Source organism: Vespa velutina, chromosome 3, assembly GCF_912470025.1.
Source record: "Vespa velutina chromosome 3, iVesVel2.1, whole genome shotgun sequence".
NCBI classification, from domain to species: Eukaryota; Metazoa; Arthropoda; class Insecta; order Hymenoptera; family Vespidae; genus Vespa; species Vespa velutina.
Window position 1 is genome coordinate 11,128,279 of NC_062190.1, and position 25,000 is coordinate 11,153,278.

General features: G+C 34.6%; 1 protein-coding gene across 3 annotated transcripts in view; it reads right to left on the reverse strand.

Annotated features, from left to right (window-relative positions):
• The window catches only part of LOC124948012 (putative mediator of RNA polymerase II transcription subunit 26), a 102,419-nt gene that overhangs the window by 55,956 nt on the left and 21,463 nt on the right, over nucleotides 1-25,000 (reverse strand). Inside the window, exon 3 of one of the 3 annotated variants that reach the window (XM_047491020.1) lies at nucleotides 23,371-23,582. The exons of 1 other annotated variant lie outside the window; for it this stretch is intronic. In XM_047491020.1, the coding sequence (XP_047346976.1) occupies nucleotides 23,371-23,469 (99 nt within the window). In that variant the 5' untranslated portion in view covers nucleotides 23,470-23,582. Of the gene's footprint in view, nucleotides 1-23,370; nucleotides 23,683-25,000 lie in introns of all 3 variants that reach the window. One more of the 3 variants, XM_047491018.1, reaches the window with a different exon arrangement.

The following is a 25,000-nucleotide window of genomic DNA, read 5'->3' on the forward strand; positions in this document are numbered from 1 at the left end:
GAAAAATATATATATATATATATATATATATATATATATATAATAGAATTGTATTTATAAAATATGATAACGGTTAAAGACTAAAAATACAACTCTCGCGTAATAACAATTGAAATTTCTCTATTTATATATCTCCCATTTGAAAACGTTATAGCTACATAACGTATATACATATATATATACACATATATATATATATATATATATATATATATATGTATGTATGTATATCCTTTCTCGAAAATATGGTAATACCCAGTGGAATAGTGACTACTTCGCGAATACTCTAATTGGACCAATTACCAAACTCAACTCCACCGACTATCGAAGTATGTTGCGACAGGGACAAGGGTATTTCGTGACAAGCTCTGGTATTAACTTCCAGGAAACAGGATGATTATGCAATGGAGAACTACCATTCAATCGTACATTTCCTTCTATTTATAATAGACTATGATTTGTAGATTCTGGGACGACTAGTAAATAAGTATTATATCCTCCTTGGATGGATCCGATGTATGCGTGTATGTATGTATGTATAAATTAATTCCTAGATATATGATTATAAATCCAAAAAGGAAGAAATAGATACAGAGAGAGAGAGAGAGAGAGAGAGAGAAAAGGAAAAAAGAACAAAAGAAAAAAACCGACACCGACAAAAACAAGATCTAAATCGTAGATCGAAAGCATAATACGAACTATAATAAGAAACAATAGATCGCGTGTAGAATGTAAATAAATAAATAAATAAATACATACAAGATCCGTACTATGTGAATCATCGTAAGATCTTTATCAAAAGTATTCAATATAAATAATATTGTTAGTTGTAATAAATATATCCCATTAATATAAGAATGATACTCATTCGAATGAAATCCTATAATAATTCGATCGAAGAAAATAATTCTAAAATATCGATTACGATCGATACATACATTCAATCGATCGATTCATCTCCGAAAGAAAATTCATTTCTATTGATTTTGAAATTGGGATGTCCATTTATTATTCTTTTTTTTTTCTTTTCTTTTTTTTTTATACACATAAAATAAAAAATATAAATTCTGTTAATTTGTGATAAGAATAAATTTTAACTATATTTTTTCATACGATGGACTTGACCCATTTTCAAAATCAATGGCTATACATATATATATATATATATATATTTATATTTATATTTATATTTATATTTATATTTATATTTACTATTCCATCATCGAGTACTCATAACGTGTAGTATAACGCGAATAGTAGGATAGAATACGACGACAGCTGGAGAGCCGAATATCGAGAGAAGACCGGAAGCGAGAGATAGGTGATCGTTACTCCATAGTTAGCCACGTACATAAATTTTCCATGGGCACGGCCCACGAATGCCACACGTTCCACCTACCAAGCTGGCCCCCTTCTCTCTCTCTCTCTCTCTCTCTCTCTCTCTCTCTCTCTCTCTCTCTCTTTCTCTCTCTCTCTCTGTGTACGTATACACGTATGTGTGTGCCCTTTCGATCGATATTGACACATTGGCCATTGGGACGGGTCAGCATTCCCTTACAGTCCATTAAATCGCCATTAACTACGCATTCGAGCGACTGGAAAAAGTGATTTTCTCTCTCTCTCCCTCTCTCTCTCTCTTTCTCTCTGTGTGTAATACCACTATCTTTCTCCTTTCTCTACCCATCCTCCATCGACTCATCACCATTAAACGTATGCAACATACACACACATACACATACATATGTTCTGTCTTCATCTATTCACTCGATTATCTATAAATTCGATGTTCACCAATGAGACGCACTACGATTCATTTCTCTTCCTCTCTCTCTCTCTCTCTCTCGCTTCTTCCACTCTCCTCCTCTCTCTTTCTTTTTCTTTCCTTCTTTTTCATTCTTTATCACCGTCTTCCTTTCCCTTCCCGATAGCTAAATTGATTATAAAACCACGCTCTAGGTATAATATGACTATCGCGAAGACGAAAGAGATTAATTGCATCGAACGTAATCGAATATTCGAAAGGAGTGGTGATATATATATATATATATATATATATATATATCAGGTTTATAGGTAACGCTCGGTAGATAGTGCACGTGGGAAGGATGTAAATGATATATTACTAATTGTGAACGCCATAAGAGAGACGTGCGATCGCGATGATGACGACGAGACAACGAACGTTGATTTATCGTCTCCTCGATGTTACTTTCTGTTACGAAAAAGGGGATTCGATTCTTTCTTCGTGTATTCGAAAAAAAAAAGACAGAAAAAACAAACAGACAAACAAGAAGCAAAAAGGGGAAAAAAAGACGAACAAAGAGGAAGAGGAAGAAAAAGAGAGACCAGAGAAGTAATAAGGGATAAAAGGAAAAACATAAAGGGAAAAAAACATTGTTGAACATTGTATATTCAAATAAAAAAGAAAAAAATAAAAAAAAAAATAAAAAAGAAAGAAAAGCTGAAGAAAAAGAAGAAGAAGAAGAAAGAGTAGAGAAATAATAGGAATAGAAAGAAATAAAGAAAAATTTTGTTTATAGTACGCACCGTAAAATGTATACACAATAACAAAAGTTGAAACATACGTCATACATAAATAACTATTTTTCATATGCAAGAAAGAAAAAGATAAGAGAGGGAGAGAGAGAGAGAGAGAGAGAGAAAGGGACAAGAAAGCTTGGCAGGACATTCTCTCTAGCGAATGGTAGAAACGAAAATTTCATATACATCCGCTCTCTGCTTGCTAACTTCGTAATGCAATCTCCTGCCGAGCGTACCAAGAATGTAATGCATTTAAATTCACCCTGGAAAATTGTATGGCCGAGTAAACCCTTGATATAATAATGCATCTCTCGCGTACGCGTCTCCTGCTGTTATCTGTCACCGCGAGAGAAGCTGTTTTTCGTTGGCTTTTGATAAACAAGGATAACCCCTTTGTCAAGGTCGATCACCGAAACAGTCGTCTATGTCATCTTATTTTCTTGATCAATCAATAATGCAAAATTAATTGCGATCAATTTATATAACATTTAGAAGATGATTAACCAATCGGTAAAATTTATCGTCGTTGAAAAATATTTCGATTCATTTCGAAATATGTTATATTATATTTACGTACGAAGATAGAAAAGATTTGTCTATTTTAATCTTTCAAACTTATAAAAACTATTCTCCCGGATGGCAGTTTCGTTTTAAAAATTTTTTTACAACGAATGATATTATTTCTACATTCTAAAATATTAAATCCCAACGACAACATGAAATATTCCTTTTCAATCCTTTTTTTATTCTTTCACAGATAAGAGATAATATCGAACATATTGGATATTGATCCACGATACGCCTTCAAAAGATATAGAGATTACTTAGATTCATTCGTTAATAAATTACAATGATTAAATTAGAAGGATAGATAGATGATATATTTGCGTGCGAAATTTTTTTTAACTTAGAGATAGTATCCTTTCGAAAATGAGACAAGATCTTCTTCTTCATCGTAGATAATTTCGTCGGTTCAAGGAAAAAAGAGTCATTCATGACGATTGACGAAGAAACAAAAGAAAAAAGAAAAAAAAAAAAGAAAAAAAAAAAGAAAAAAAAAAAGAAACAAAGTCGTAAAAAGTCGACCACCTTGTAGAATTCTTTACCCTATTCTCTCCCTGCCCCCTGCCCCATTGAGAAGCAAGCTTATTGTCAATGGCACTTTGCGTCTGGATAATGTCAGAAAGGAACGTGGCCCTCTTCCTTTCTTCTTGAAGGAGGACATACAGAGGACTACCGACGTCGTCGTCGGATTTAGGAAACAGGTACCTAAGTACTAACCCACAAGGGCACACGGTTTGTACTTTTTTTCGCTTCTATCGCTTTCACATTTTTTTTTTCCCACGGCCATAAAAACTCAAGATCGGATCCCTAACTTAAAAGTACTTACCACTTTTTCAGGCAACACGATGTCGCTTTTTATGTACCTTTAAGAGCCGACAAACGATTCTGTTTTCATGGAATTTTTTCGACGATTTTTCTTTCCGATACAAATATTTACCAAATATCTAATATTATTTTAATGAAAGATTATTCTCTCTCTCTCTCTCTCTCTCTCTTTTTTCTTTTCACTTTTTTTTTTCATTTATGTGATAATATTAAAAAGAATTTCGAGTTATACCGTTTATTATCTATTATCATTTCGAATAATTACGGAGTAATATTTTTTTCTTTTTCTTTTTTTTTTAATTTAAATTAATTTAAATAATGAAATAATATTTCCAATGTATTTCGAAATATAGCAATTTATTATTATTTCGCAATCATTTTGAAATAATTCTTTTCCTTCCTTTCTTTCTCTTGTCTTCTTCTTTTTTTTTTTCTTTTTTCATCGATTATTGAAAAAGCTCGATTCCTTTTTTTCTATTTTCTTTTTTTCTTCCACTTGTTATTCTCCTTTTTTTGTTTTGTTTTTTAGATTATCAATATAGAGTATAGTTGTACCGATCGGAACACATCGATATAATCCGTGTCGGATTGCTCGTATCGTACGAATAATCAGAGCAAACGTTTATTTGAAATAAAGCACACATGGACGATCGCATATAGAAAAAAAAAAAAAAAAAAGAACAATAAAAGACAAAGGGAGAGAGAGAGAGAGAGAGAGAGAGAGAGAAATAGAGAAAGGAAAGAGAAGAGAGTAGTTATCGATATGTAGTATCGATGTATAGTTTACTGTATACATATGCAACATAGAGGATGCATTTATTTGGAAGTCTCTTTCGGTAAACATGTAGACAGTTTGCAACCCGGACGATACATAGGATACACAAGTAACGATAACGCTTTTACTATCACTACTGCTAATACTATTATTATTATTACTACTACACTACTACTACTACTACTACTATTGTCACTATTACTACTGCCTGTTACTATTACTCCTCATACAAATAGAAAACTTGTTCTTCTGTACACATTCCTTCTGTTTATCGTGCTTTCTCTCTAACACGCATTCCTGTTAATGCATCCTGGGGATTTCTGGTAAACACAAGGGTAACTGATTTAACGACACTTTTCGATTAAGCATACGTTTTCACGTTCGTTTAAATTATTTCGTTTTTCCCTTTTTTTTTTCTTTTTTTTTCTTTTTTTTTTTTTTATTTTCACGCAAGACACTTTGAAAATCTTTATTGAAAAAAGAAACGAAAAGAAAAAGAAAAAGAAAAAAAGGAAAATAAAGAAGAGAATTATAAAGGATTTTTTTCTCTTCTTCTCCTTCTTTTTTTTTATGGTTATTAAGATCAATCTTTTATTATTATTATTATTATTATTGTTATTAATTAATTAATTTATTTTTCTTCTTTCTCTCTCTCTCTCTTTTAGAACGAGAGAGAGAGAGAGTAAGGAGTAGAAAAGAAAATGTCGGATAAAAACAGAAATGGTTTTTCCAAGCGTCGCGTAAATTTCAACGGGCGTACTCTCGCCATTAAAGCGGCGAAGTCTCGTATAATTATTCATCTTAAGAGAGCGTATGCATAAATAAATATTCGTGCAATCCCATAATGTTATGCAAAATACGCTTAGGCAAAGGGAAAGAGAGGCCCTTTTCTACCTTCCTTTGAGATATATGTACATGCGGTCATTTTATATGCCATCTACTTTACTAGAAAATATCCTCTCTTTCACTCTCTAACGCAGTTTCTCTCTCTCTCTCTCTCTCTCTCTCTCTTTCATATACACGGATTAAAAGACTTTGGATTTCACTCGTACGATTACAACGCGACATACGTATATTTAAATATACGTTAGCTTTAAATATGAATATAACCTCGTTTTGAATAATTAATAACATTTTCTCCCGCGTTAATTATTTTAAGTGCTTTCAAATGGTCCAAGTAATTTCATCCCTCTATCCTTTTTCTTTTCTTGGTTCTTTCTTTTTTTTTCTTCTTCACGTTTGTCTACGATAACGAGAAGAGGAGAGATAAAACTGACTGAAGGGATAAAACGATTAAAAAACATAAAGATAAAGGAATTTCTCTACGTGTAAAGATATCTGTTTATTAACCGTGAGAAGAAAGAAAAAAGGAAGGAAGAAGATAGAAATGAAGATAAAAAAAAAGAGAAGAAGAATTAAAAAAAAGAAAAAAGAAAGACAAAAGTTGGTCGTAAAATTAAAAAAAAAAAAAAAAAAAAAAAAAAAAATTTCGATCAAAATGTTAATGACGTGATTCACGTCGTCACTCGGTTGAATAATTTCGATCGAACAATCGGATAATTCTATTCGCAGACGTGGCATTCCGATCCTTTTCTCTCTCTCTCTCTCTCTCTCTCTCTCTCTCTCTCTCTCTCTCTAGAAGCATGTGCCTCCTCCCTTTCACAATCTGTGCCAGGCCAACGAGAAACTTTTAAATACATACATACATACATACATACTCTTTGTATAGTGCGTATTACCGGACACGGTTGGTTGACCGTGCGTTGGCATACTTACGCTGTTTCAACTAAAACTCAAGCACGCTTTTCTGTTTGACGTACATTAACCAACCAGAATAATAACAACAACAACGACAACAACAACAACAATAAAAGCAAGAACAATCGATCAAACTTAAAATCATTCGCTTTTCTAACGTCGCTTCGTTCATTTCGATTGACGTTTATAATAATCGAAAAAAAAAAAAAAAAAAAAAGGAAAAAAAAAAGAACGTAAGAAAATATTTTCAATCGTTTCGTTTTATTTGAAAACTTTTAAATATTACGTATTACGTAAGAGCAAATCTTTCTTCTCTTTTTTTTTCTATATCCTTTTTTTTTCTCTCTCTATCTTATCTGCTAATAATTCGATAAAAATCAATGAATATTATATTTCATGTTTTAATAACTCGATAAAAAAAGTCGTAAGAAGAGAGTACGAAAGAGAGAGAGAGAGAGAGAGAGAGAGAGAGAGAGAGAGAGAGAGAAAGAAAGTACAAGAGAGAAAGAGAGAGAGAGAGAAAGAGAAGACTTTAATACCAACGAGAACGTCGACCGTGACATTTAAAAGCACCGGGACACGAATTACCATCGAGATTGCCAGCGGAATTTTGCGCGGGGATGCAATTTTTTTCGTAATCGCATTACGAATCTTTTCGCATAGATATTATTTTTCATCTCTTGCGACGGATAAAGGCGCGAGATGGCCGCGCATAACGGGCTAATAACGAGAAATCGTAAACGAAAGGGAGAAAGAAAGATAAAAAGAGAGAGAGAGAGAGAGAGAGAGAGAGAAATTTGCTCGAGAAAATGATAATTTTTGTTCTCTTTCTCTCATTGTTTTTTTTCTTTTTTTTTTTTTTTTAGCATCGTCTCTCTCCAATTTCAAAGCTGCAATTTAATCGAACGCTCTTTCGTTTAATATTTATTCGAGCGTATCAATGTCGTTTTCGTATTAATACTATTTCCGCCGATAATAATAATAATAATAATAATAATAATAATAATAAACAAATAAATAAATAAACAAATAATAATAATAATAATAATAATAATAATAATAATAACGACAATAATGGTAATAATATTATCCTGAATTATTTTATAAGTATGTATGTATGTGCGTGTATGTATAAGTAGAGTATTCACTTACTCTACTTAGGTACACATGAAATAACATTTTTAATTTATACGGGATCGAATTAAAAGGATGAATAATTAAAATTATTCAAATAGTTATGGTTAATCGTTTGAAATTATCGCTGTTTAGTTTAGAAAGAGTAAACGGAAGGAGTATATTGATGTGTCAGCGAAATATCATTAAAGAAAGATCCGCCATCGCTGTTACGACGAACCGCACAGAGCGAACCCTTTTATAGGCTCTTTTATTCCAACTCGTTTTTCCCTTCATGCACCACGTGCGCACGCGCACCACACACACACACACACACACATTTCTTTCTTTCTTTCATTCCTTTCTTTCTTTCTTTCTCTTCGTTGGAGAGGCTTTGTCCTGCCTTCGATCAAATTCCGTGAAGCTTGAGTAGGGTCAGGGCGGCCAAGTACGCGAGTCGAATAAATTTTCCTCTATAGTCTACGAGAAATTTTGAGAAAGAAAGAAAGGAAAAAAAAAAAAAAGAAAAAAGCTTTTCTTTATGCTTTTCACGCGTTTCTATGCATTAATCCACGTGAAAAACTAATTTTTTTTTTCTTTCGCTTCTTTCTGGTTTTTCTTTTTTTTTTTATTTTTTATTTTTCTATTGCCTTTGTTTTTGTTTTTCTTCCTTTAAATTATCACCCAAGTTATTACGTAATCTTATAATATTTCTTATAATATTTATATAAACAAAGTGTTATTTTCAAGTAGCTTTTCTTATCGCTTTTCATGCTTTTATATGCGATTATTCCATTCGGGAAAACAGTTTCCTTTTTTTTCGCCTCTTTTCGTTTCATTTTCTTTCCTTTCTTCTTTTTTCTTTTCTTTTTTTTTTTTTGAAATTATTACGCGTAACTTTATAATACGTCTATATTATTATACGTATAAACAAAATGTTGTTTTTGGGAAAAAAGAAAAAAGAAAAAAAAAAAAAAAGAAAAAAGAGAAAAATTCAAAAACTTCTTTTCGCTTTCCAAGCGTTTCTTTGCGTTAAACCACGTGAAAAAGTAATTTTTTTCTCTCGCCTTTGTTTCATTGCTTTTTTTTCCCTCTCTTTTCTGTTTTTTTTGTTTTTCTTGTTACCACATGCAAGTTCATAATATCTCTATATTTATATAAAGTATTATATTAAATCAAAACTTTTCCTCTTGTTTACCACGCGTTTATTTTCTTTATTCTACGTGAACAAGTCGAGTCTTTTTCTTTCTTGTTTTTATTTTCTTTTTTTTTTTTTTTCGTTTATTTTTTAATTAAATACTACACGTAACTGTAGATATATATATATATATATATATATATATAACCTATTCATGTGAACAAAATACTATCGAAGAATCATTTTTTTTTCACATTTCACGCGCTTGTTGCGTCATTTTCCACGTGAAAACGTGATAATTCTTTTCTTTCGCTTCTTTTTGTTTCTTTTTTGTTCTTTTCTTTTTTTTCCTCCCTTTTTTTTCTCTTTTTAAATCACTGCGCATTAAATGCCTTTATATTTATATATATATAAATAAAAAAAAAAAAAGAAAATACTACTGAAGAAGCTTTTCTTTTCACTTTCCAAGCGTTTATTTGCTTTAATCTATTCGAACAAGTAGTTGTTTAACTTTCTTTTATTTCTCTGATATTATTACGTACATAACAATTACATACATATATATATATATATATATATATATATATGTATATATAGAATTTGTTTATACAAATAATTATATAAATAAATATATATATATATATTTGCAGATTTATTTAAACTTTAGGATGAAATGATGCCAATCGAAAATTTAATATAAATTTACGGATAAACAACACGATTAAAAAAAAAAATATTCAAAATGTTATTATTTATTGACATACAATATTTTATATATATATACACACACACACACACACACATACACATATATATATATATAAACAAAATGCAAAATACGTAATTAAATCTTTTATAATTTGAAAAATGAAGATCGGCATGTAGATACCTGCCGCTTCTTGGTATTTCAACAGAAACTTGATGGGAGATGCCAAACGTTATTGAACATCGAATATCTCGATGTAGATTTCTCTGAGGAGAGAAATAGAGAGAGAGAGAGAGAGAGAGAGAGAGAGAGAGAGAGAGAGAGAGAGAGAGAGAGAGAGTGAGATAGATAGATAGAGATAGAGAAGGACTATGTACTTACTTGCCTTGTACGTGTCCTCTGTACGTATGTAATGCATTACTTGTGTGTGTATATATGTAGGCACGCGTATATGTTTGCGAGTCCACGTAGCACGAGAGCGTGGTTACACTGTCCTAAATCGTGAGACGAATTCCTAAGGAAGCAACGACGAGAGGATATCGATGACCGTCCGCGTCGATTAGAAAATTCTTTACGAACTTTTCTATTCTAAATTTTATTAAACAATTTCTAATAATATCGTTCCTAAATTTAATTATTAAACTAGAGTTATATATATGTATATATGAGGAGAAAAAAAAAAATATATATATATATATATATATATATAAAGAAGAAAAAAGAGAAAAAGAAAATAATAATAATAATAATAATAATAATAATAATAATAATAATAATAATAACAATAATAAATAATCAATCTTATGAACGAACCTTTAAAAGTCATATATTCAAATCGAGAAATCAACGATGTTCTACTATGCATAGTGTTACGTTAGAGTGTTTGTTAATCGTGTGAACATTGATTATGAAAATGAACTCGAAAATCGAAAACCAACACGAATATCGGGGATGATATCGTTAGCTGTATATAAACTCTAATACCAATAACATTCTCACAGCAATCAACATCGATACCAATATTCCCGCCTCTCCAACGTACTTCAACCCTTCGTTACTACTTTACTGCATCGCTAAGTGCAAATTTACATGCGAGGAAAGATACTTTTCGAATTGGGCAATTATCCTAGCCCTTTTATCAGATCCCAACGCCCTTTTATTAGGGCTCCTTTATCGCGTGATTCGCAATATAAACGTAAAACCCCAAGTACAAATTTTACTTATAAAAATATCGTAATATTCATTGAATTTCTTTATTAAATCTATAATCACATTAAATCTAAATTAACATTTGTTAAAGTTCTCTCTCTCTCTCTCTCTCTCTCTCTCTCTCTCTCTCTTTCTTTTTCTCGCTTTTTAATTCTAATAACTTCATTTTATTTATAAAAATATAATCGTATACTCGTTCATCCGCCATTTTTTACAAGATCTAATCACACAAATCCAATTAACATTTCGTTCTTTCTCTCTCTCTCTCTCTCTTCCCCTCCCTCCCTCCCTCTCTCTCTCTCCCTTTAATACAGATTTCGAATATAATATCGTTTATTTGATTATTCCCATTAATTCTGATTCCATAATTGGTCTAATTCGTAATAAAATCAACGGTAATTGTTAACCAAGTACTGTGACGACTTTTGCTTAACCTTTCATTTAATTCCTCAATTTAGTTCACTTATTCAACTTTACCCGACGTTTATTTGGGTAAACATACTTTTCAAATAAACGTATAAAATCTCTCACACAACCGAGCGTAGAGAATTTAGTCAACGTAGTTGATTTTTAATGTCACCACGCTTTACATATTTCCTCTTTACGAGGACAAGATAGTAGTAAAAGAGTATGCTTGAGACAAGGGGAAAGAGGTGGGGGTGGGGGATGGGCGGGCAAGGAATGTGAGAGTATTTGAAATCTCCGGTATCCTTTGATAGATAATATTTTTACTTTCAAACTTTTCTAAGCGCGCTTCTTCTATCTTTGACTCTGCCTTCACCGACTTCGAGGAGAAGGAGGAGGACGAGGAGGAAGAGCAAGAGTATATTATATTTGCAGAAAGTTCAAAAGGAAAGCCGACAGTGGCCCTTTTCGCATGCCGTATATGTATTCAAGCATGGCCCAACTTCGACCTTTTTTCTATCTCTCTCTCTCTCTTTCCCTTTTATACTAACATCTCTTTTTCTCTCTTTCTCTTTCTTCCACACAAACACATACGCATATATATATATATATATATATATATATATATATTTCTATCTTTCTGGTACGTTCACGAGATCCAAACGAAACGAGAACGGAAAGGAACTCTTGATTAAAATGAGTGCACCGTCAACGGTAGACGAAATATAGTTTTAGAAAAAGATAAGAGAGATAAGAAGTAAGAATAAGAGAGAGTAAGAGTAAGAGAGAGAGAGAGAGAGAGAGAGAGAACGAGAGAGAGAAATGAAAACTAGTTATCATTCATTCAACGGGAATTGAAGTACCATAGTCTAAGTCAAGTTCATTCGCAGAGATCGTTGGAAAAGTGAATGAAATATTTTCTCATTCTATCTAATATTTTTCCATCTTTATTCTTTTGTTTTATTTCCCTCTTTAAAAAATCATCATAATGATTATTTAGCCTTAAATCCTCTCACGCCTCGCGAAAAAACGTTCGCGCAAATTCGAAATATTTATCATTATTAATTAATTGGATTATTAATCAATTGGATTGTGACAATTAACGTGACAACATTCTTTCCTAGTAACGTGAAAAAAAAAAAAAATAATTAAATAAATAAAAGAAAGAAAAAATATAAATAACATACGAAAAGGTAATGTTAAATTCTATTCAATGAGATTAACATTTGCAGGATCAACGAAATATTTCTATTATCAACTCGATTCGTCGTGGATCGTGTCAAAGATAAAGCGAGTTAATTAAATACAAAAGTTTCTTGGGATGAAAAGGGATGAAGGGAGACTAAAGGGTAGGGTGATGATTTAAGGACAATGAACGAAGGAGTACGATAATAATAAGACATTGTCGCGTATTACGCGTTACGAGAATACACAATACGTAAATTCGTTCATCCGTAGTATATATATATGTATTCTATGCATATATATATATATATATGTGTATTCTATGCATATATATATATATATATATATATATATATATTCTATGCACTTTTACATAAATACGTATGTATGTATATACGTATAAGTACCAATGTGCCACATATGTATACTTGCTACTTCTGTCATAGATAATGCAACGACGAGAATGAACGAGCATAATTTTCAGAGAAACTCAAGTATGATAGATTATGATGATTCGCGAGCTTCAATTTTAGGAAAGAAATTTTTCATCGCGATATTTCGTCTGTTTGAGTTGGATGTTAAAAAAAAAAAAAAAAAAAGAAAAAAAAAAGAAAGAAAGAAAGAAAGAAAAAATAATTTTCGATAAAGAAACGAAAAATAAAAATGAAACAAAAAGAGAAAAAGAGAGAGAGAGAGAGAGAGAGAGATGTATCGCATCTTAAAAATAATGACGTGCCCAATCATCTACATTCCCCCTTTCCTCCATTCCCTTCCATACCCAAGCCCCTCCCCACGTAACTCTTAATAAACAAATGATCGATATTATTTGCTATAAAGAAATTTATTTTTTTTTTTTTACGAGGTAAACGAGAAAGAGAAGTTCGCAAAAGAAAAGAAAAGAAAAGAAAAAAGAAAAGAAAGAAAGAAAGAAAGAAAAAGAGAGCGATTGGTCGATTTAGAAGGTAAGAAAATTCTTCGAAAGGTTTCGACGGAAGATTTATCGATTCCCATGGTCATAAGTTTGACAAAAACCATATATAGCATATACGAGAGAATGCGTCCAGGGATATGGGTGGCGATAGCGTCCCTCCCTCTTCGACCACCCGTTATTCCCCTACTCTTTTACAATTCACTCTCTTCGTCTCTACTAAACCTTCTCGTTCTAGCTTCCTTCTTCCCAAACCTCCTTTCCTCCATTACCATCACCTCCGTTACAACCACCTTCTCGTCCTCCCACATCGGCGCCGTCGTCGTCGTCGTCGTCGTCGTCGTCGTTCTTCCTAGCCCCAAGCGCAATTTAACTTGCAAATTTATCCTCTCTCGCAGCTTTCGCCAAGGGCTTTAACAAGTACTATCCGGGGATGCAATTTTTAACACATGTTCCGTTCGTTCGTTCGTTCCTTCGTGTTCACGCTGAAGTCCAGGAGGAAAAAAAACTCGATCATCTTTCTCTGTCTTCCTTTATTCTCTTCTTCTTCTTTTTGTTTCGTTTCTCCTCTTCTTCTTTTTTTGTCCCGCAACAGATTTCCTTTTTTTTTTTTTCTTTCTTTCTTCTATTCCTTTTTTTTTCTTTTCTTTTTTGTAAATTTTCCTCTTCAAGAGTTCACGATGTAAAAGTTTCGATTTAACGGGATACAGAGAGAATCTCCTTCCTTTTTCAATTCTACACCTGTACCTTCCACCTTTCTCTTTCTCTCTCTCTCTCTCTCTCTCTATCTACCTATCTATCTATCTATCGATCTATCTATCTATCTCACTTACTCTATATTTCTCTTTCTATCTATCTTTTACATCCTCCGATCGACACGATTTAACGACGACCATACACGTTACCGATTACTGGTTATTGGTCACTATAAAACCTAGATGATACAACGTTATACGTTTATACCTATCAACGTTTGACTGTCATCATGTTTTTCTACGTTAATATCGCTCAAAAATTATCGAGTTACAAATATATCTCCGACTCATTCCTCTCGTTTTTCAGTTTCCTTTTCTTTTCTATACCATAAAATGAACCTTAATTATTTTCAAATTCATCTCTCATACGTGTTAACTCCGCGAGTATGAATTCTTTCTTTTTTTTTTTTTCCTTTACGTTCGATTTTACACGTTTATCATTTATTAAAATCAAAATCGTCCCTTTTCGTTAAATTAGCAAGAAATATGAAGAAAGATAAAACAGAAGAAATTTCTTCCGGGGAAGTTTCTTTTCTTATATTTCTTTTTTCTTCTTTTTTTTTTTTTTTAAATAGGATCGAGATAAAAAATTTGCAGATAATTTCGATATATAAAATCGATAATGCTTCCTCCTTCGAGACTATTTTTCGAGACAAATTTCTTCTTCTCTTGCTTTATAACATTTTTCTATTTACAGATCATAAAAAATTTCTAGGCTCATAATTGAATGAAAAAATGATATGAAAGAAGAAAGAAAAAAGAACTCAAAAAATTAGCCTACAAAAGAGGTCTCGAGAAAAGTAATCAATTTTTTACCTGAAAACTTTCGGTCTACCCTGTAGAAGAATAAATGATAAAATTCAAAAGGATGAGGAAGGAAGAGAAAAAGAGAGCGCGCGCGTGAGAATGAGAGAGAGAGAGAGAGGTTGGAAAGGGAAATCTCTCTTATCCTTTAGATGACGTGAAAAGATGACGAGAACTTTTTTTTTGGTTGACAAGAAGAAAAAAACAGAAATTTTATACGTAAAAATGGGGACCCAGAGTAACATGGAACCTCCTCCTCCTGCCCTCTTTGAGGAGCTTAACATCAAAATCCTCGCGCGTTCTTGACGAAGTATTATATTTCACTAAAACTCGGATTAACTCGGATACATAATATGTACATCCGACCCGGATACGTTTTTCCCTTATTCTTAACCCCCTCTTCTACATCCAACCCTAACCCTAAGCCTTCCTTTTTCTTCTTCACATTCTACCGAGTTCACTCGACGAGAGAATAATATACGAGGTAACTCCACCGCGTTGCAATCGTCCTTTTATTTATTTTTCTTTTTCTCTTTTTCTTTTTTTCTTCTTTTTCTTCTAATATAATCGAAGAAGTACAATAACTGAGTTGAAAAAGAAAATGGTAAAAAAGAAAGAAATTGAACGGGCAAATAAATAAATTCTGACGTCATCGACAGCTCGAAATGATTTTCTACGTGAGAGAAACCCAATCGCAATTACAAAGTTTGCCATTAATGTCGTTGACGTCGATGAAAGTGCAATTGCAATTACCACGGTGCGCACGTTTGTGTTCTTGAACCGGTAGCACCAATGCAACGATTATATAGTAGTTCTCGATTGAAACGCGAAATTGACGTTGCAGACTTGTTCTCTCTCTCTCTCTCTCTCTCTCTCTCTCTCTCTCTCTCTCTCCCCCTCCCTCTCTATCTGAACGGAGATGGGAGCAACGAACGATCGCATAATTCTCCACGCAATTACGATCGATCGAACGATCGATCGATCGATCTTTTCTTCTCTTCCGAGTACGAGTATAAGCCAGGTAAAACAATCTTTTGTATTATATTTACCGTCGAGTTGTCCGTCGCTCCAGAGAAAATATATAAATTAATTACGATTCATTTCTATGTATAGATATAATTAAATAACAAATAAAATAATTGATAAATGAAACTTTATTTGTAGAGAATAAATTTTATCTCCGAGCTATTTCGATACTGATCATCTCGTAACGATCCTCCTCTATGGTCGACATAAAAAAATATAAAAATTCATTATAAATGTAATCAAGCCGAAATTAATTCGCAAATGTAAAACTCGATATCTCGATCCGATTTGCAATTCGATCTCTACGCTCTTTCGACTATGATATTTCGTAATCGAGCTTTTGCTTTCTCTTCTCGTCCACGTAGAAAAAAAAAATTAATATATATATATGAAAAAAAAAAAAAAAAGAAAAAAAATGAAAAAATGGAAAAGAAAAATAATAATAATAATCGCAATCGAGTAGAAATTAATTTGAAAATGAAAATGAAAATGAAAATGAAAATGAAAAAAAAGAAAAAAGAAAAAAAAGAAAAGAAAAAAAAAATTCGATATCTCGATTCGGCTCGCAAATTGGATATCTCTGCTCTTTCAATTTTAATATTTCGTAACAATCACGAGCTCGGCCCCCTTCGTCGATGGAGAAAGATAAAATAAAAATGAAGAAAAAAGACAAAAGAAAAAGAAAAAGTAACTAATAATTGCGAACGAGTAGAAATTAATTTGCAGATCGAAAAATTTGATATCCTGAACGACGAGGATTGCAATTGCACCTATATTCTCTTTTCATTCCAATTAAATGATATTTCGTAATGACAAAACTACAATTATCCCAGTATAATTTTTCATCCTGTACCGTACAAAAATATATAATAATTCATTAGAATTGTAATCGCAGATCGAAATTAATTCGCAAGTAATAAGTTCGATATAATTCGAGGTGGTTAGTAAAATTCGATATATCTGTCCTTTCGATGATGATATTTCGTCGTCTTGATAGGTTTGTTGGCGACACTTGACACTCGACAAAGAGAGGGAGAGAGAATGAGAGAGAGATAGGACTATTCGAAAACTAAACCGCAAAATTGACGCTCGAGCGAGCTTTCGAAACGATCCACCAACAAGCATCACCTTCATTATCGTTATCCAGGGGTTCAGTATCTGTAAACCAGCTGGACCGCTCCCGAGGGAAGTGTTGTCGCGTTAACGTAAACAGAATAATCCCTTTGTCATCCGACGATCGTGATGCGCGTTCATCCCTCTCGAGCATTCGCGTGAAACCGGCCGTCACTGACACTTGTCACGGGGAAAACAAAAGTCCCATTTAACTGCGTGATTCACGAACCTTTTGAAATTGTTGGCCCGGCCATACAAATCGAAATCATTTACATCATTTTTCATTTATATTTTATATCGCCCAGTATCGTATCGCCGATTTTATTCAATTATTACCTCAAATTTATTTTTTATTACCATATGTATATATATGTATGTGTGTGTGTGTATAATGAAATATGAACTTCTTCTCTCTTGTTATAGATAACTCGAAAAAAGTGCTCGATATGCGGTATTAAATAATAGTAATAAATAAGGAAAAAAAATGAAATGAAGTAAAATATAAGATAAGTGAAAAATTATTTTCTAAAAATTGATACGCGATGAATACACTATAATGATATGTCATTATACTATGATATAATACGTTGTATAATTATTATTTATTACAATATATATTAATTTAGTAAATTTTCGAAAAGGAGAATTGAGAAAGTAATAGTTTTAAATAGTTATAGAATAATGTATCGGGGGATTTTCTCCTGTGGTCGCTTCGATCGCTAACTTAATCAGGAAAGTTTTAAGTTAAGCTACAAAGTTGACGTTCGTTCGTTCGAGACAAGAAGCTTTCCACGTTTTTTCGTGCTCTTAGCGTGCCTTTTAACTGTTCTAATTTTAAGTTTAACACGTTCAAACAATGCGACCAACGAATTATCCTAAAGAATTTCGAGTTTAACTGTTCAGGATATTTCGTCAGATTATACGACTCGTTTGAATCGACTAGTTTCACAATGGACGAATGAATTGCTCGATGATCTCTTGACGTAACTTTGCGAACGTGATAAATCGACAGTAAGCAAGACAGATATACAGATAGACAGAGAAAGAAAGAGAGAAAGAGAGAGAGAGAGAGACAGAGTTAATCGTATGTTCGTGCATACATAGATATGTTACTCGTCGATGACGATTAATCATCATAGAAACGACGATGACAAGTCTCGATAAAATCTCGCGTCGCCGTCTTCTTCAACACTCTTCAATATTCCCAAGTTAAGCTCCTAGTAACAGCTGCCCAATGTACGATTTAGCCTCGTACACGACGATTGTTTCCCTTCGAAATCTTTCCCGACGAACGTTTTAACATAGTGCTCGATTAGATCGATCGAACGATATTCGACATATAGACGGAGACAGATAACGAATAGACAGAAGGAGAGAGTATGTCGATCAAGAAAAAAGGAATGAAGTAAAAAAAAAAGAAAAAAAAAGAAAAAAGAAAAAAGATATAGAAAGCTAAAACTCGTGTTAAGAGGAAGAGTAAAGAATAAACCGTATTTTCTCGGGATGAACGTATCGAAGAGAAGAGTTTAATGTGTGGACAAGGGTACAAAAAAAAAAAGAAAGAAAGAAAAAAGAGAGAGAGAGAGAGAGAGAGAAGATTAAGAGATTAGAGCAAATGGTCGAGATATTCGAAGAAGTAGAAGAAGAAAAAAAAAGAAAGAAAAAGAAAATGAAAATGAAAAAAAAAAAAAGAAAAAAAGAAGGGATTCTTTGGATCTATTCGTCGTTCCATTTAACGGTACGTAAATAATTACGATGAACGAGATTGGATTAAAAGATTGGTCGAAGGAAGGAATCGACGAGAAGGGCGCGGGGCGTGGGGTTGGTTGGTTCGGTGGGCGAATGGGGGGGAAAGAGAGGTGAAGAGGGGTTAGAGAGGGGAGAGTTAGTGGCAAGGAAGAGGTGGCTTCGCGGTTCCACGCGTCCGCTCTTTTCTCACGGAATGACTTTTACCGGGAAAGGAATGTACCGGACAGCGTGCCAGAGAGAATAAAATCATTGCGAGGGGTCGCGGTCGAGTTCAACGACACGATCTCTTTCTCTCTCTCTCTCTCTCTCTCTCTCTCCCTCTCTCTCGGTGTCTTTCAATACCTCTCTTTCTCTCTTTGGTCGTCGAGCTGAAAGAGAATGGATCGAAAGGATCGACGGAGATCTCCTCTGTGGCTGTTTTCTACCAAAGCGTACCGTATGTATGCAATGTACGTATGTAAGTAAGTAAGTACTTAATTATCTAGTTACAATTACGACTTTTGCCCTAGGTATGTTGTATTCTCTTTTTCTCTTCTTTTCTCTTTATTTATCCGCTTTTATTTATCTCTTTATATATCTATCTATCTACCTATTGATTGGCATAACGATTTCGCGCAACGACATATTGTTCTCTCGATGGTCCGATCCCAATATTTATGACTCTCGATAACGATAAAACGATTCCCGATCGCGATAAAATGTTCCTGCGATTATGCAAATATTCAAAATCAGTCACACACATACACATAATGTAATACATAGCAGTCTTCTTCTTTTTCTCTTTTTCAAAGCACATAAAATAGAAGGGGAGAGAGAGAGATAGATAGAGAGAGAGAGAGAGAGAGAGAGAGAGAGAGAGAGAGAGAGAGAGAGAAGAGATTGAAAAAGGACCATCGGAGGAAATTGGTCCGCATCGATTTTTCAAGATACGAATATACGTCTTTGAATGAAAAGAGGTGAGAAGAATCGACATCTCGCGTGACTGTCGATACCATCATTCTCTCTCTTTTTATTATTTTATTTCGAATGCCATCATTCTCCTGGCTAAAAAAGAGAGAGAGAGAGAGAGAGAGAAAGAGAGGCAAAGAAAGAGAAACAGAAAGAGAGACAGAAAGAGAGCGATAGAGAGAGAGAGAGAGAGAGAGAGAGAGAGAAAGAGAAAAGAGAGGGAAAGAGAAAAGGTCAGGATATTTATGAGCGTCCTTCGAGCTCAGAGGCGCAGCCGGAAAGAATTTTCAGTCGGGCGCAACCCTAGTATAAGAACCCGCGAGTGCCTCGCGCGATACTATTTTTGGCCATCTGGTGCAAGGTTGGATGGCCGCGCGAAACGACACTTTGTCTGTTGTGCCACAAAAAGTTTCATGGAATAAGCCGAAATCGTACGAAAAATCAAAACCTCTTTCCAATGGTAGATATATAATACACATGTTACTACAGCTGTCGAAAATACCAAATTCGACTTTCAAATTAAATTATTACATACCTCTACGTATATACGTACGTACGTACGTAAGTAGCTACTTAAATATATACATGTATGTATATTTCTTCTTTTATCCCATATAAAAATATTTATAGACACTCACACACACACAGAGATATATATTTAGTAACCATTCGAATGACTAAAGATCGTATATAATTTTAAAACATGAGTAAAGTTATTTCATTCCATATACCCTAGAGTGCTAAATTATTCGAAAATGTTTTCGATAAAATATACAAGAAATAATCGTAAAACGAATATTTAATCCTCGGTAAACTACCAAAGCTAACCACTTTCTTTCTCTATCTCTCTCTCTTTTTCCCCCTCTTCTTTTTTTTCATTCTCCTCCCTTTTACGCGGAAGCGAACGAGAATTACACGGAGGTCACGTGCCATTAGCCGATAGGATGGTAACATTTGCTTAACACGATAGTGCCATTTCGCTTAGCTATATCCTTAAGGTATTGTCAAGAGACGATACATACTGCACAAGCCGTGTGGAAACGAGCGTGTCTTCGCACGTTTGGTTACATCTAATCGGTTCTCAGCTTCTAACGCGAATGCTCTACAACTCCCCATCACCATTTTCTCTCTCTCTCTCTCTCCCTCTCTCTCGATCTTCCTTACTCCTTATAGCAAGAACATCGAAGTCTTCTGCTACCGTATTCGCGAGACAGTAACTAATTTCTCTTGCTAATGAACATCTTATAGAGGAGTAATCTTTTCTCTCTCTCTCGGTCTCTCTCTCTCTCTCTCTCTCTCTCTCTCTCCCTATGTAGGTAGGTACATACTTAATTACGTTCTCCATGTTCAATCGTCTCTCTCAACTTCTAATGTATATAAGTCGTGGCGACAAAGTATAACGAAAATGTGTGTATCTATGTATGTGTGTATCTATATATGTATATATGTATGTATGTATGTATGTATGTATGTATGTATGTATGTATGTGTGTATGCGTTTGTGTGTGACAACGAAAGACTCATTATCAGTCTTCGACAAGACCGAAATCTAAATCTAGATCGAGATCGAAAGATAGAGCGAGAGAGAGAGAGAGAGAGAAAAAGAAATTAGAAAAGTTTAGGGGAAGTTTACTTGACTCCATCTCACCTCGCCCTCTTTAATTTCCCCACCTCTTCTCCACCCTTCTATAAATTCACGCCACGTTTCAGCTTCGCTCGTGTCTGTTTTCAAACGAAGAACGCGTTTCGAAAGCTATAATTGTTTCCTAGAATACACCAATAAACATCGTTTATTCTACGAACAACGGAATAAATTCTAGTGGAATTTCTATAAATATCTCAATCGTATAGAATATCATAAAAGGGCTTATGTAAAACGAAAGCTGATGTAAAACGATTCCCAGTACCTTACATAGGTCAGTTTCACGAAATAGGTCATTTCATTCTTAAAGTACTACGATTCTCTGACATCTCTATCTCTCTCTTTCTCTCTTTGATTCTCAAAAGAGCTTCAGAAAGGCTAAGAGAATGTTTGTAGCATCAAACAAGAGGTGGCAGCTTCTTCTTCTTCTTTCACTTCTTTTTCTTGAGCTTCTTCCAGCACAATCCGCCCTCCTCTAACATCTAACACCACCCCTAACCATCCGCCGTTCTTTCTTCATCTTTCTCTTATCCCCTACTTTTCTATCTCCTTTTCTCCTTGCTATATCTATCTTCTCTATCTTTCTCTCACTCGTACTGCTCTCTTTTCATCTGAATAAGAAAGATAGAGATGGATGGATAGATAGATAGATAGATAGATACATAGATAGATAAAGAGAGAGAGAGAGAGAGAGAGAGAGAGAGAGAGAGAGATGACAGGTACGTAGACTCAAGAGCAGGCGATCTTTGCATTCTCCGACGAGTATACGATGAGAAGGTTCAAGAAGACAGGAAGAGCACTGCCGCTGTCACGTTGAAGGTGCAGAAAGGGCAAAGGGAGAGAGAGAGAGAGAGAGAGAGAGAGAGAGAGAGGGAGAGGGAGAGAAGGAAGGGGCATCAGAAGAGAAATGGATAGTGCTCCTACACGTAACTACGTGATACCTAACCTACGTCTCTACGTGTCTCCATGCCGTGTCCATGCGTGTGTGCGCGCATGCGGACTCTAATTTTTGCCTATCACGAGCCCGCGTTCCACGAGCGTCACGCCGTCAACTTGGAGGATGGCTTCAGCCATGCCGCCCGCCAGAGATATATGGCCGCGGGCAGACCGGCAATGAGAACGTTGTCAGCGAGTTCATTAACGCGTCGCTCGCTAAATTCTCTCGCCTCGAGATCCAGCAGTGCGCGCGCGAGTTCCTCTCCTACCTATCTACCTACCTACCTAGCCGTCCATTTGCATATGAGTACCACAACCATTGGAATCGATCGAGAACTACGATTCTATCTATTCTTGTTAAGGTCATTCTAAATATAAACACATTTAAGATACAACAAGGAAGACGTGGAGGAAAAAAAGAAAGAAGAAAAAAACATATTATACGTGTATATACACACGTTTGTTTTTAAAAGATATCGTACATAAACCTTGATACAGAGATGAAAGAGATCGTAAGGGGAGAGAGAGAGAAAGAGAGAGAGAGAGAGAGAGAGTAGAAAGAGAGAAAAAAAAAGAAAATAAAGAATTGGATTTTTCCAACCGAAAACGAAATCTTGCGTGTACCTAAGGAAGACGTATAGTTACTTACTTCCTTACCTACATACCTATATCGCGTATCCGTCTCTCTTAATGGCAAACCCAAAGGAGAACTACTCCAGACTATATTTATTCCTTTCGGCTGTTTCGTATCGAGAGAAAAAGAGAGAGAGAGAGAAAGAAAGAGAGAGACGGACAGAGAGATAGAGAGAAAGAGAGTCACAGCTGCAATGTCAATACGATATGGGAGAAGCAAAGGCAGTCTTCTAGAAATCCAATACCTCTCCATCTCTGAGAAAGAGGAAGAAGATGAAGAAGACGAAGAAGAAGAAGAAGAAGACGCCTTAAAGTAAAAGAGGTTAAAAGGAGAATCGAATGACCTCGTATAGACGAACGTTCTTTGAATTCTTTTTAAAAGTCGATCGGAAGTAGACGTAAAACGTCTCCCCTATCGGGAAGATCGAACGAATTAAAAAAATGAAAAAAAAAAAGAAAAAAAAGAAAAGAAGAAGAAGAAGAAGAAGAATGATATTTCAATTTTGTATTTTTTCTTTTTTTGGAGGGGAGAGGGGCAGAGAGTGGGCGTGCCCCTTTCTTCTTGTTTATGCTATATTTCTAATTCGACGTCGTCTAAATCAAAAATAAATACTCACTTTCCTGGCAGTCCATTTGATGCAACGTATGGTGGCACCACACTTGGAATCGTCCACGAGAAGAAAGTGTTCGTTCTCCGAATCGGTTTCCATTTTCATTCGAGGAATCGGCAGGTTGTCGTCCGGTGGGACAACGTCATTGTCGCTGTCGAACGCAGATTCGGAATACTCCGTGATCGTCGATAGCCTCTTCCTGCGATCCTCGGATCCGTCTGTCGGAAATTGTTCCATCTCGAGGCACTTCGAATTACAGGAGACACGAGCCAAAACGCTATTTATTCTAATATTCTCTTTGATCGCACTTTGTTCCTCCTCGCGAGAACGAAAACGATATTACGTTCGCGGCACACGAGAATTTCACCGGGGAATATATACATATATACATATATACATATATACATATATACATATATATATATATGTGTGTGTGTGTGTGTGGGTACAGAGAGAGAGAGAGAGAGAGAGAAAGCAAGATAGATACAGAGAAAAGAGCTTTTAAATCTAGTCGAGGTACGTCCAAGGATTTAATCCTGTAATTGCATGCGTTAGCTTAATCTCGTAACCGTGGGCAACGGTGTAACTGTAGTACGGTACCGAGTAGAAGGTTACGGAGAAAGGTGGAAGAAGGGAACGCGACTGATTTACCGACCGAGCCTTTCGTTCGGACCACAGCGTGGAAAACGTTCTAGCAGGATTATCTGGAGGAAGGACATCAAGCCGCCGCTCCTGGATACACGCGTTTGCACTTAGGCCTCTCCTATGTGTATCGTCACGATTCCTCGATCGATCTATCTACTTATCTATCCATCTATTTATCCATCTATCTATCTATCGATCGATCGATCGATCGATCGATCGATCGATCGTTCGCTCGATCCGTTCGTTCGATCGTTCCCTCGATCTTTTCGATTACAGTCGAGCGACGTCGTCAACAAATTTCTCTCATAATTTCTTCGACTCATCCATTCGTTATCTCTATTCTCGATCTATATCCATATTTACGTTAATTAAAGGTCATTCAATATGTTATAATAATTAAATAATCGATGAGACGTAACTAAGCGTTCTTACTTATTTATTAATTCATCTTTCGTTACACAGGCGGTCGTCTCTTCGAACTTTCACGCTCGGTCCAATTTTAAGGCTATTAAGGTTTCCTCTCACGGTCCGTGGTGGTATCGTTAATTCAAATGTCGTTGAAACACGCCGAGAATAATTAATTACACCGTGATCGTAAGGATGTGAACGCGAGCCGATGTTACTCGTACTTAAATGAGTATCTGAAAAGATCCCCTCCCTGCCCCCCAACCATCACCCATTTAATCTACGTACAATATTACATATAAAACGATTTGTTCTCTTGTTTTTCTTATGTATTTTGTTTTCTCTTACTTCACTCTAGATTTTTCCTAATCTTTTATTATTATTATTATTATTATTATTATTATTATTCTTTTTTTTCCTTCTCTCTTTTTTTTCCTTTTTTTCACAAACAATACAACAACTTGCACGACGATGATTTACATAGGAGAAACCGTATCGAATTCCGCGCGTCTGTTTTCATCGTTCCGCATGGTCCCATCTACACTTTTGTTATCTTCCTCTCCGCTAATTATCGAGAACGAACGAT